General features: G+C 40.3%; 1 protein-coding gene across 1 annotated transcript; it reads right to left on the reverse strand.

Moving 5' to 3' along the window:
• Nucleotides 1–12,909: 12,909 nt before the first annotated feature.
• LOC148021410 (uncharacterized) lies at nt 12,910–13,610 on the reverse strand. Its single transcript, XM_087698154.1, has 2 exons — nt 13,414–13,610; nt 12,910–13,303 (listed from the first exon to the last, which is right to left on the reverse strand). Exons 1-2 carry the CDS (start codon nt 13,514–13,516, stop codon nt 12,951–12,953), a joined length of 456 nt encoding a protein of 151 aa, XP_087554280.1. The 5' UTR covers nt 13,517–13,610; the 3' UTR covers nt 12,910–12,950.
• Nucleotides 13,611–14,086: the final 476 nt, after the last annotated feature.

Here is a 14,086-nt window from a genome sequence, read left to right on the forward strand (position 1 = left end):
TTTAGGGGAACGAAATGGGACTATGCCTTATGGCAGAGAGGTTGAGCCTTGCATCCATCTGGTTTCCCATTCTCCTTGAACCAAGTGCAGCGTGAATCCGCTTCGGACCTGGCATTTTTGCGTAAAGTAGTTCACTCGGGTCTGACGCTAGTTGCTGTTAGCTAATGACCAATCATGAAAACCCTAATTCCGGTCGATCCCAAGTGGGAACGGCCAGGATACTTCTGCTACGTGGCAGACCCAAGAAGACCTAGATCGCAAAACCCGTAACATTCCATGGGAGTGTCGAGAGGAGTTTTCTAGACATCCTTTCCGATGGACTGCTAAGACGTGTCCTGGATGATACTAGGGGACTCGTTACAAAGTGCATAAATTTGCTACTCCTATGTTTATGTTCAAGAGTTTGTTCTATCTCAAAACCAAACCATGCCCATCGTGCTTGCAAGGGAGGTTTGGAGGGAAGGAGAAGGAAAGATGGTGGCATCTTGTTGTGCACTAGTGTGCAAACATGTATGCTTGTGTGCTCTTATGCACACTTGAGTGCACATACACCTACATTGAAACACAGTCTTATCTTAATGTACTATTCCTAGAGCTACCAGCACACAGAAACCTAACCTTCCATTCTAAACACACCACAAACAAGTGCACTATTGTGCCACACCTTTGCACAGCACACATGCACAAGCGCAGGACACTAGTACAAAAAATGCATTAGTGCACTTGACTAGCATTATCCTAGTATACTTACATGTACTAGCATGTTATATAGTAGTTGCATATCAATCCTTGCACAAGGCTCGTGCACATAATACTTGCACTCATGCAAACACATAGTGCACTTCCATCTGCACTAGTGTAGTATGCTAGCACACACACATGTGCACATGTGCACTTGAGTCTTGTCTTCTAAACCTTTCTAGTCCTCTTGCTCTCACCCATGACACATCACCAACACCCATATACTGGTGTTCTACTAGAGTGCACTAACCTCATGTAATCCTTGCATGAGCACATTAGTGAACTATGAACAATTTCACTAGCACAACACTTGCACACTGTCACACCCTCAGCATATCTTGTGCACATATACATGTACTTATTTCTTAGGGTCATGATTCCATTGAGCACACTTGCATCCGTTTCTAGCACACTATTTCATCTTAGTATGCTACCACAATGAGCTAAAGTGCCCATCCTCACATAGTGAAGGAGGGAGAGAGACTTGAAGTGGAAGCACGGAGTGAAAGCAGGAGCTATGGTGGAACGAGCAAGAGCAAGAGAGAGAGACACACACAATGTGGGAACTCCAATAGTCACAATGTGTGACCGATCTTCCCTTTATTCAAATATCACTGAAAGAATAAATAATGAAGTGACAATGATGTGTGCCCACTACACCTACATTGTACAAGCGTGCAGGTATGTGGGTAGTACTGTCAGTGTAACTAATACGTAAGTGGCTAGGCACAGGCACCTTTACCCCCAAAAATCTCCCACTTAAAGTTGAATGTGCTCCTAGTGAGGAGAGAATAAGAAAAACGTGGAAAAATACAAATGTATATCATACAACAAGATGAGAAAGATGTTATCTCATCCAATGCCCATCAACTTCCTAAAAGGAAGGCAAAACACTCCGAGCTTTTAGTGAACGCAATACTAGTGAGTTTGGGAATCTCATAATTCCCATTTTTTGAATACCTAAGAGGTGGCACCCGGATAACATTCCCATAAGTTTCTCAAAGCCATATGATGTGACCTATCACTGGAAAGCACTTGAAAAATGGAATCTATTAAGCTATAGAGCGCTCGATTCGAAGTTATAGTGTTCAAGTTATGACAAATCCAAAGATTCGACCACGTGTCCCAAACTTATGGGAAATTCCCATATTCCTCAATATGGTGTTAGTGAGAAAATCTATAAGATTTTGGTCAGTTGAGATCTTGGTAAGCTTGATAGACTTGTCTTCAATAACCTCTTGTATAAAGTGGTAATGCACCTCAATGTGCTTTGTCTTCACATGGAAGACCGGATTCTTGGCCAACTGAATAGCACTCGTAGAATTCGAATGTAGTGTAGGACCACATTAGTAATTTCAAGGTTTGCCACCAGAAAGTCTAACCAAAGAGCCTCCTTGCAAGCCTCAGTCTGAAACATACTTCACCTTTGTATTAGATAGGGTTGTGCATTTCTGCACCTTGGATATCCAAGAAACAACACCTCCAGCAAGGGTGAAGACATAGCCAAAGATGGACTTCCTACTATCTGCGTGTCCTGCATAATCAGAGTCGGTGTATCCCATGACTCCTATATCCTAGAAACCATAACAGATGCACATAGCTATTGTGCCCTTCACATATCTCATGATCCGCTTGATGGCATCCCAATGCCATGGGCTAGGTGTAGCCATATAGCATATAGTATGCCGCAATCTCCACACTACAAATGCTATGAGTTGCTATCATGACATACATTAAATTGCTCACTGGATATGCATAAGGGATTTTGTCTAATTTGGCCTTCTGTCCATCAATATGTGGACAATTACCCTAACTAACCTTCACATGAGAAGATAAAAGATAGCCAATAGGCTCAACATCCTGTAGATGAAACTACTCAAGGACCTTTTAGATATATTCCTGTGACAAGTAGATGATCCCCTTAGAGCAATCACATGTAATGTGCATCCCAAGAATATGTGAGGCCTATCCCATGTCCTTTATCTCAAAGCTCTTCTTGAGTTGACCTTTCAAGGTATCAAACTCATCGTGAGCACTCCCAACAATCAACGTATCATCCACATAGAGGATCAAAATCATAAGGTTGCCATCACAAGCCTTCTTTGTGTAAAAACACATATCCATATCACTACATGAATATCCTTATGAATGCATAAAGGCATCAAACTTGTGGTACCATTTTCTAGGTGCATGCTTAAGGTCATGAAGGCTCTTCCTCAATCTGCATAGTAGATGTTCCCTACTATGTTCTATAAAGACCTTTGGCTACTCCATGTAAATATCATCATGCAAGTCCTCATGAAGAAAAGTTGTCTTCACATCTTAAAGATCCAAATCAAGCTCAACAACCAAAGCCACTACCAAGTGTAGGGCATTCATCTTCACAATAGGAGAAAAAACTTCATCAAAGTCTACACCATTTTCTTGCTTGAAGCCCTTAGCCAACCAATCTAGCCTTATAGCATCGAAGGGTACTTTTCAACTTGTATACCCACTTACATAGCAAAGCATGCTTGCCAATGGAAAGCAACAGCGTGGCTATGGATAACCTTCCGAGCCTTTAGATCCCAAAGGCAATATAGCATCTCACCTACATCCCCATAAACAAGGAATATACATTTCCTAAACTTAGGATCTAGCTTACTGTACTTGTCCTTGGATACATGCCAGAAAGCCTTACAACCAAAGACACATAAATGAGCATATAAGGGAAGTTTTCTAGACCATACCTCCTCTGCAACCTGATAGTCAAGAGCAATGCATGGGGATTGATTTATCAAGTGTATGGCAATAGTAATTGTCTAAGGTCAAAGATGCTATGGTAAGCATGCCTGGCTAAGCATACTATAAAATTGCCTTCAAATTGTCTTATTCATGCACTTAGCCATACCATTTTGGGATGGGGTGTATAAGTCAATTGACACTTAATACCCCTCTCATTACAAAACTACTCAAAGGCTTTAGAGATATACTCACCCCCATTATCTAACCTTAGGTATTCTAGCCTATACCCAAACTGGTTCTTAACCAACGCAAGCCAACATTGAAATGTAACCAAGACATTTGATTTGTGCTTAATGGAAAATGCCCATACCTTATGCATATAGTCATCAATGAAAGTAACGAAATACTTCACACCATCTAATGACTTGTAGGGCATGGGACCACATGTGTGTCATACCAGACTTTTTATGCATATTGCGTGTCATTTCCATATAAATAATGATCACAATACTCAAAGCACTTATAATCAAGGGATGAAAGATACTACAAATAGATAAGCATTTTTATTTCTTTCAAGGACATATGCCCAAGGCAACGATACCAAAGAGATATGTGTGGAACTACATCCACTATCAAGATACGGTCAACTAACCCAAATACAAGCAAGGGGTAGAGATGAGTAATGGATTTAGCCCCACATGTAATGATCAGATTCCCATGTGTACTCTTTCATGAGGAATCACCAAAAGAAACTACATTACCAGCATCATCCAAAGTGCCTGCTCTTTGTAGAGATAAGGCTCTTCTTGAGAGATGGTATATGGCATACATCATGAAGAGTAAACTTACAACCTGAACCAAACTGCAAATAGACATCACCAATATTAAATTCTAGATAGACATCACCAATACCAAACTGTAACCTGAACCAAACTATTGATAGACATCACCAATACCAATGATTTCGAGTGCTAGGTCATTATCCAAATATGGACAAATCCAATAAAATTGCGATAGGAGTGAAACCACTCTCTATGAGGGGTCACATGATAGGAAGCCCCTGAATCTATAAACACAATCAACACTGAGTATGCCTTGATAAAGCATTAGTCAGCTATGAAGTACCAAGAGAAGAAGCTACAAGGATAAAAAAATCATCAAAATCAGTTTGCATGACATTAATCTCTTCAATCTTAACACTAGACTTGCTAGGGATAATACTACAATCATCATTTTAGCAACCTCATTGAGATTGTGAGCAACCAAGGAATATATATTGTCAATCAGAGCATGATAGAATATGTGATATCTACATTTATTCACAAGAATTCTACCTCAAGCCAATGGCTAAGAGGACTCAAAAAATAAAACACTAATAAACGTTCTCAAGAAAACCATCTCTATCTCTAGAACAAAATGGCATAGTAAGCTCATGGCTCATAATGATATTATGGGTCTATCAAACAGCATACAAGATAGGGTAAACTCTATTCAGACTAACATATGAAATTGATACCATCATGCCAAAGGAGTTCCTCATTCCTAGTTTATGAATAGTGGTGCAAGAGAAATGGGATGGGATATCATAGGCCAACTGCCTGATAAAACTCAAAATTTGAGAGAGATGATTTGGTGCTTCTATATTTGATCAAGGGCCGTAAGAAAAAAGTAAAGTTCAAATGCTTTGTACCTTACCGTATCACTGCTATGAACAAATTAGGAAATGTGAAACTAGAATTTTGCAAGGTAAGAGCATAAGAAACTTCAATGGAAGTAGAGTAAAGAAGCAATACACCAAACATCATTACAAACATGAGCCCCTCCTCGAACGAACTTGATATCCTAGTCAAAGCAATTACAATGTCATATCAAACTTGTTATGAGTAGATTGAGTAACAAGTAGAACTTAGCTTACAAACTCATCCGAATCACACAAATCATGATACCCAAACCGGATATTAAAACTTCCATGTTATGGCCATCACAATAATCGACAATTTGAACTCCAAGGATGAGCTGGTAATCTGATTTGCTTACCTTCAAGTTAGATTGGTTGTGACAAAAGAGGTACATGATGCTAATGCTCTCATTCAAAAGGGTTCAACTTCAACATGTTATGATACTATATTTGTGATAAAGTTAGTCAACCAAAACTATTGCCATGGACATGATAAAAGCATTTGCTTCTAATGATTCATCGAGTAATAGAATTGACCCATTCTATAAGAAAGCTCTTAGATTAGAGCAATTTCTATCCATAGAAAAGTCAAGAAAAGTAAAGAAATCCAATAAGTCCAATTCAAAGAATCAAAATGATGACAATAGTGATTCCACTTCTGATTTTGACTTGGAGGTAGAATCCAACAATGAAGAATCTGACTCTAAAGAGGAGGAGAAAAAGGCAACCAAGAATAAAAAGAAGGATAGAGGCAAGAAAACATTGGAAAACACCAAGAAAAATTAGATTAAAAATATATGGTGCACACAGTGCGACAATTTTAGGCACCTTTAGGCTGAATGCGGACTAAACCAAAGATGGTGCAATATTTGCAATATGGCTACTCATAACATTGAGTACTAATAATACAATGGTGGGTACCAAATGGCCCATCCTGGAGAATGGCAAGGTACAAGGGAAAACCCCTCTTGCCAATGGAAATTGCCAATGAACAAACCTCCATACCAATCTAGTTCCTACACCAGTTGTTGCCTATATAAACTAGGAGTACCAACAACCCAGCGCGGTGGCCATGGTGGGCATGATAGAGGTGGAAGAGACTAGCCCTTCTCTAAAAAATGTTTCTTTTGTATGCAAGAAGGAGACTACAATATATTGCATCACGGCCAAATTATCCATGGTTCATGCATGATCAAGGTGATTTGAGATATTCCGAAGGTAGATGGTCCTTATCGCAAATTAACACGTTGTATATTTTGGCGATATGCTCTAGATATTTTGAGCCACTCAACCATCCTAAGTAGTTCTTCCTACTACTTTCTAACATTTTTAATTAAATCTTAGGTTTCCTTGGTCTTTTTGTAGTTTTGTTCTATAGATATATCCTAGTGGGTTACATGTGGCTTTTTATCTCTATTCTTTTTTATGATGCCAAGCAAGCAAAACCTTTGGACTTTGCTTAGGAGAGAAGGGACAAACTTCATCTACTAGTCTTGATGCTATTCAGAGGTCCTCCTTTGTATTGCTTAAGGACCTAATCATTAAATGCTTCATCAAAGCCACATATGGGGATAACCTCATTGTTCGACTCATGACCATCTAGCAATTGGAGGATAAGATCATGATTACATCTCTAAGGTCCTAAGTCTTTATAAGTAGAGAATAACTACAAAGAGACCCACCATTAAGGCAATGAAGCCATCATTAGGGGCATTCACGATGAAAGAATCTATGAGACCTTGGTTGGGAACTCCAAACTTGACTGTTCCAACATCAACAATATTCTAGATGAGGCTATCCATATGGATGATCTCCACCACGAAAACTTGTTCAAATAAGTTGTAAGGGATGGCCCTAGTGTGGTACTTATCTAGCTATTTTGCAACTAAGGGGATTTTGGCCTAGTCTCTAGTGCTTTTGAGTGTTTCCCATTCTAGTTAGGATGGTTTGTGTAATGTGGATCCCCACTTTCATAATCTCCAAGCAGTCAAATATGCATCATTGGAAGAGATCAACGAGAGAATCCTATGTTGAGCCCATTTCTCCTACATTCAATAGAATTCTTTGAATGCTTTCCATCTCAGCTTGCATATCACAAGTTGGTGCCTAGTTTCCTTGTTAAGGTCAGGTAGTCAGTTGAGAGTGTTTACCCCCTAGCCTTGCAACTCTTGAATTTTCCTCTCCATAGCCTTAGGATTCATTATGGAGGCATCAAAATCCATAGGTTGTTGGAAGTTTTTGATTGAAGCCTATAAATCATCTGAGGCATCTCCTAACCCCTTAGCTCCCTTCATTTAATTGCTTTATGTCATCCCCATAGTTTCTTTTACTTCTAGGTGGACCAACTAGATGATTTGATCAATTAGGTCATGGATAAGGGTATTTCCAAAATCTATGGGTCTAATAGGATTGGGATCTCAACTTGATGTCGGCATTGGAAAGTCTTGTCCACTACGTAAGTGCATGTGCTATGTCACAGAGATTTTAAGTCCTAGTAGGCATTTCTCTATTTCTTACTATAATTTTGATTTTAAGTCCCTTCATATAACGTGTCTGCTCCTCAAATCGCGGGACACATCTTAGCAGTCCATCGAGAGATATATCTAGAAGACGTCGCCCAGCACTCCCAAGGAATGACACGGGGTTTGCCAACTAGGGTCTCTCAAGTCTGGCCCGCAACGGAACTTATCTGGCTGTTCCAACTAGGATCGACCTGAAGTCCGGGTTCCTAGTCAACATTGTCTAAGGTCATAGATCAACTTTTTCCTAACATTTCTCGTTAACATTTCCTTTGAGGAAAGCTAATGGCTAACCGAGACTACCCTTCCGTAGGATAGACCCATTGGTCACATTCACCACGCTTCCCTCGAGGGTTGTTTTAGTTATCTAATTACCTACCACATTATGTTTGACACATAAAAGTAGCTTCCTTAATTAACTTGTTTGTCACAGGTTCCTTTACATAATCTAGGGCACAGACACGAAGACAAGATCAAACAAGATCAATCACTTCCTTAACTTATCTTCAGATTAATGTTTGTCTCCCACCCATATAGGAGAATTAAGTGTTCCTTTCTACCTCCGTAGAAAAATCCTTCCGTCTCCTGGCAACAAAACCGAAGGTTTATCCTACCAAGATTCCGCCTTGTAACTAGTATCAAGGCCTCGAGTCACGTAGAACACTTGTGTAGGGCCCGAAGGCATTGGGATTTACGGCCAGAGCCCCCATTGGCACCCAAGCATCCTCCTACGCCAAGTAATTTCCACGGAGAGACCTCTCACAGCAGGTTCGGTCCACATTTTTGGCGCGGATTCACAACCCCCTTGGTTAGGGTTTGGCGGTTCGTGGAGGGTAGCTAGTGCCATCCTTCCTTAATTATCCCTTTAGGAAATCAACCACAGCTGAAGCAACCAGCTTAAAAACAATTACTAGGGAAGGTATCCCTTTTGTTTCCATGGCAATCAATCATCTCAGACCCGGCCATACAATCATCAATCACACCCCACTTGGGTTAACATCCAAAACCACATTAACAAACAGGTGAATGCACAACCTCTTGCTTCAAGGCATCGCAATCCCATTGCATGCACAACCAGAATTTAACTTGGACGTATCAAAACGCTTCTACAACCTCTTCAAACAACCAAGCAAAACTTGGGTCAACAATCCATCTTTAACAAGATCAACCTTCCTTAGAAACCATTTCAACAGTTCCAAGCAACATGCTTAGCATAAATCAACAGTGTAGACGCATGTATAGACGCGGAAATAGACACACTAACAGATGCACACAGAGACATAGATATAGATGCGAAAATAGACGCACTGATACAGATGCACACAGAGACACAGATATAGACACAGCATGTAATATGTTTTATCTGCACAGGGTAATATGATTTTTGCTTGTGTAGATTTGGAATCCTGGATCTTCCAGCACTGATCTTGAGTTGGAATACATGAACAACACCTTAGCGGAGTTTTCTAGAGGTGTTAGTAGCTTTTTTGGAGGTTTTCCAAACAAGGAGCAATTCATGGAGGAGATGACCAATTATCTTGGTCACCCTCCCACTGCAGAGAAGGATTTTAGTGTCATATTTGGGACACCTATCACATCTTTGCCTAGCACTGCCGCACAAACACCAAACCTTGGCACACCAAACCTTGGTACACCTCTACTAACAGGTACTCCATGCACTATGCATACACACAGATCAGTTGATGCACAGGGATCAGCTGAAGTACATGGATCGGCCGAAGCACGTGCATCGAGTGAGGTAGAGGGTAGTGCCCGTTGAGGGAGGAGGGAGAGTCGTGCGAGAGGACGAGGAGGTCGAGGGCTTTGTGGGGGTTGACTAGGAGGTGGCTCTCGATCACCCTCACCGGGAAATGAGACGTGTGAGCCTCCACAAATGTACTACTCTACCATCACTGATGTTGGTGGTATCTTGCATAACCGTGAGGGGAGGGAAGTGATAGCCTACTTGAGGAGTGTCGTGCATGCCACATACAAAGATTGCATGATTCCCTTCAAGCACCAAAAAAATGGTTTGTGGCAAGAGGTGCTGCGGGCAGTACATAGAAGGTACCCTAATCTTGAGAATTCACGATTCTCAGATGATTGGGGACGGTCAAAGGTGAGAGATGCGCTTCATAACAAGAGGTCTCACCTTATGACGCGCGCCAAGAAGTCACTGCGGAGACAAGAGCAGGGGCGCCCTGGATATGGCCAACCACCCAATTGCCACCGAAGGGAGTGGAAAGAGACTAAGAAGAGAGCAGCAGAGAAAATGACAAGTTGCCAGCATGCAGAGGCACAACGTATCCAGATGGCAACCATGGGATCGTCGCATTATGGATCGGGTGGCAGGGAGTCATAGGAGACTGAGTTTATAAGTATTTTTTATTTCTTTTTTTAAATTAAATTTTGTAATTTGTTTCAATTCATTATGTAGTATGTTCTAATACATTGTATGTTCAAATTGTTTTGTAGTATCATACCGTTGGTAGAATGCCTACTCCTAGAGAGGTAGGCTACCATCGAGGTCATAATCGGGCATCCACTTGACAGCATTTCTACGAGGAGGGACTCATCACGGAGGATCAATATAATCATGCCATGAGGATTCCACAACCAGAAGATGTATGTTTTATTTTTTACATGAAAAGTATAGGTAACTCTAATTTATTGTTTGTAATGGTATTTATATACCTTAATCCTTTGTGTAGGCGAACCCTGATGCAGTTGAGGATAGTGAAGGGAGGACTAGCAGTAGCGGTGGTGGTAGCGGCAGTGGCACAGGGACAGTGGTGGTGGTAAGGACGATGATGCCTCTTCTGAGGAGATGTAGAGGAGCCCCATGCATGCATGCCTCCCCTTGGCTTGTAGTTTTAATTTTTGATATGTATTAATTTCGGCTAGTGCTTGCGACCATGACCATGCTTGAGGTCATAAGCACTAGAACTCATCATGTAAAAACGTTTCATCTATATATATGAAATTTCGTATTCTATATACATTGTTTTATTTTCAGTACAAAAGTCTTCGAAATAATCTTTCTCTGTTTTCCCTAAGCATACAGTTTGATGTTGATGGGGGGGGGGGGGGGGGGGGGGGGGGGGGGAGGGAACCAGAGAGCATATGGCTTGCAAAGTTACATGCTCTCTGGTTTTTTTTTTCATACCTCTGTTTTACGCATCTATCAGCGCGTTTAAATTGCAGGAAAAACGCGCGTTTATTATCGTCAAAAACTTGCAGAGTACACGCTTTTTTAGATGCGCAGTTACACACGTGTATAGACGCATAATATGAATATATCCACTTTTTTATAAATATGATTATATATTTATAGAGCGCATCAATAGGTGCGTCTATATGCGCGTGTAGGTTTGACTGTAAGCGCCCTTTTAGACGCGAAATTTTAGACGCAGTAGTAGACGCAGTAATAAGCGCGCCTGACTTTTTTAAAATAGTTCAAATATTGTGTCTACAGGCGCGTCTATGGAGCCTTTTTGTTGTAGTGTTGTGCTAAGTCAACCGGTATTAGTAATTAGTAGGTCATTAAACATGTACCATGACCAATAGGGTATGGTATTGGTCGTTCCTTAACATGATCCATTGAAGTATACTAGTTGCAGCACTCAAGCTGGCCTCACTATTGTGACTATAGAGATGAAAATGCCAATAATAATGACATCTAGATTGGATTCAAAGATCAATGGTGTGGATCATCATCTATTTTTCAATTTAGGACAAGATTTACTATAATGTATCCTAAGGTCACCTATCTAGCAAGTTTTTTCTCGTATAGGAAAGACACATCTATATAGCGAATGAGTTTGTATGTATCATGATATTACTTATGTAGCAAATTTTTCTCCATATAGAAAAGAAATTTTAAAAAAGTGTATATAAAAAAAATCTCTATAGGAAAGCTATATCTATATAGTGAACCACTCTCTATGTGTCACAATATTCCCTATCTAATAAATTTCTCTCCATATAGGAAATAATCTCTATACAGTGAAATAGCTATCTACTATTAACTTGCTAAATATAGGAAAAGTTCTCAATATAGTGAAAATTTTCCTATGTAAGCTATATAGGAAGAGTTCACATTTCCCTAGTTTGAAAAATGCTTGGGAGTGTATATTTTTGTATAGGGAGTTAGGTAGGAAATCTCTTTGTTTTCCTACATAGACATTTGTTCCTTGTGAGATGCTCTATGCCATAATAGAAGTATGAAACTACTTGTGAGATGCTCTATACAATAGAAGTAAGGAATTACAACAAAGGAGTAGCTCAATAGATAGAGCAAGAAAGATTTGGGAGATCATGTTGACCAAGGCATGAAATTTTCATGGCATTCTTAAGGGTTTGTGGAGCTTGAAGTTACCCTTGAAAGATAGACTTCTTGCTTCGAGGGTCATCAAAGAGGGCCTTTCTAGCAATAGACAAGATAGAGAAAAGAGATGTGACCAATGGTAAGTGTAGTTGTGGTGATTGGAATGGAAGTATTGATTTGAAAGCCTTACTTGAAGAAATGCTTCCTCACTTAGGACTAAGAGATCTTGATTACTCCAACATGTTACTATGTATGTTTTGAGAGTGTATGTGAAGAGGCAGACTGAAATTCATAATCGTCAAGAAGAGTTCTTCTCCTAGAACAGATTTGGGAAGCAAGAAACAGGCTGGTTTTCCAAGGCACAAAAGTCAAGAGGTTAGGTGTAGTAAAATAATTAGTCTAAGGGTTCGTAGTATTGGTGGGTTCTTAGTATTGTAGAAAGAGAGGATTTGGCCAGGGACTAAACTCCCTTTCGAGTCGGCTATTATCCAATGGATGTGAGGAAACATTTTTTGGCTATTAATATAAATCATTTCGCGTCTGGGTTGATGAAAATTTATTATTGTAGCAATTATCTCCATAGTAGAAAAAAAAATGTTTGGCTGGCAGTCCTTGGACTTGGAGCCAAAGCACACGTTAAACTGCGCAGTTGTCTGCAAATTCCCAATTGCTCTTCCCCTCTCGCCATCGTAACGGAGCATGCAAATACACGGTTACGATTGTGATGGTACGTATACTGGCAAACACTGCCCTGTGCGAGCGCCCTCCATAACCTAACACAATGATTGTTCTGCGAGAAGATCAACTCTAGTACTTAAAAAGATGAAGGAAATCACACAGAAACCCGTCGACGAATCTTTCGCCCAGAATGAAATGGTGCGCCATTGAATATCCAGTTAAGAACTCCATCACAAAGGGAGTGGAGTGACGAGCTTGATGTGTTTCATTCATAATATACGTCTCACAGATCAAATGCAGCGAGGCAAAGAAGCAGAAGGAGCAAGATGGACATGGCGGAGCGAAAGTTGCAGGTAGAGGCAGACGAATGATGACCATGATCATCATGGCACTTGTGCGGGTTTTTCTTCTTCTTCTTCTTCTTCTTCTTCTTCCTGCATTTGATACACTTTTTGGTGACACAGGAGGAATACCTGATGCTCTCGTCCAGCTGCCCCATGGATGGAATTGATTTATCCTCTCGATCTAGATTTTGCAGCTGCTCTAGCTGCTGATTATGCAGCTGCACTAATAATGCGCGCCCTGGCTTGTTGCCGCCGCTTAACAATCCAGTGGGATTCGTCGTCTGATCTGCATCTACAACATTTTAAAAGAGCAGCAAGAAGAAGACTAGTGAATATTATAACGAGCAAGTCGTCCATATTATTGATCAGCTCTTCTGCATAATAGAAGAGTCAGACTCTGACCTTGTGTGATGATCTCATGTCCTGCGCCATTAGCAACAGCAACCGCAGCCACCGCCATGGCCGTGATTATCATCCAGCACACGAACACCTCACAAGATCTCATGGCAGAGAGAGAGAGAGATGCGATCGCCGATGATTATGCCAATCTGAACCGATTATTATGAGTGTAGGCTTTAGCCTTTCACGCGGTACATCTTGCTACGTCTTTTACGCTGCGAGGGAAAACATGCTCTCGTGAATGATAAAACCCCAAAAGCACGCAAATCTCACGTCCTGATGTACCCAAAGGCCTTCAAAGGGTATACGTACAAATTTACTGTTGTCGAACTCATAAGTTTTAAATCTAGATCGTATCGAGTAATCCTAACTCAATTGAGGGACAATTTTGGAAAAAAGATGTGATTTTTAAATCACTTAATATTATGAGTCAAACAATTGAGCCATGTGAATTTTTTGATATTTTGAAATTTGTAAAACCCTAAAGCAATGCATCCTTGAGTGTCTCTCTATTAGCCCCTCAATCTCATTCTTTTATGAACTCTTCGTTTATAACTAAAACTACAATATCAAAATATCCCAATATTTTTTCTTTGAGCTCTATATGATATCAATAGTTTGACTGTTTAAAAATATTTATGAAACTCATATGGAAAAAAAAGTCACTACAAGATAT

The sequence above is a fragment of the Lygodium microphyllum genome, chromosome 18, assembly GCF_053477565.2.
Source record: "Lygodium microphyllum isolate KBCC chromosome 18, Lygodium_microphyllum_v1.1.10, whole genome shotgun sequence".
In the NCBI taxonomy this organism is placed as follows: domain Eukaryota; kingdom Viridiplantae; phylum Streptophyta; class Polypodiopsida; order Schizaeales; family Lygodiaceae; genus Lygodium; species Lygodium microphyllum.

Coding starts and splice junctions, on each gene's coding strand:
- LOC148021410 (XM_087698154.1), bottom strand. CDS start 13,516: ATGAGATCTTGTGAGGTGTTCGTGTGCTGGATGATAATCACGGCCATG. Junction 13,304..13,413: donor ACATGAGATCATCACACAAG/GTCAGAGTCTGA, acceptor AAAATGTTGTAG/ATGCAGATCAGACGACGAAT.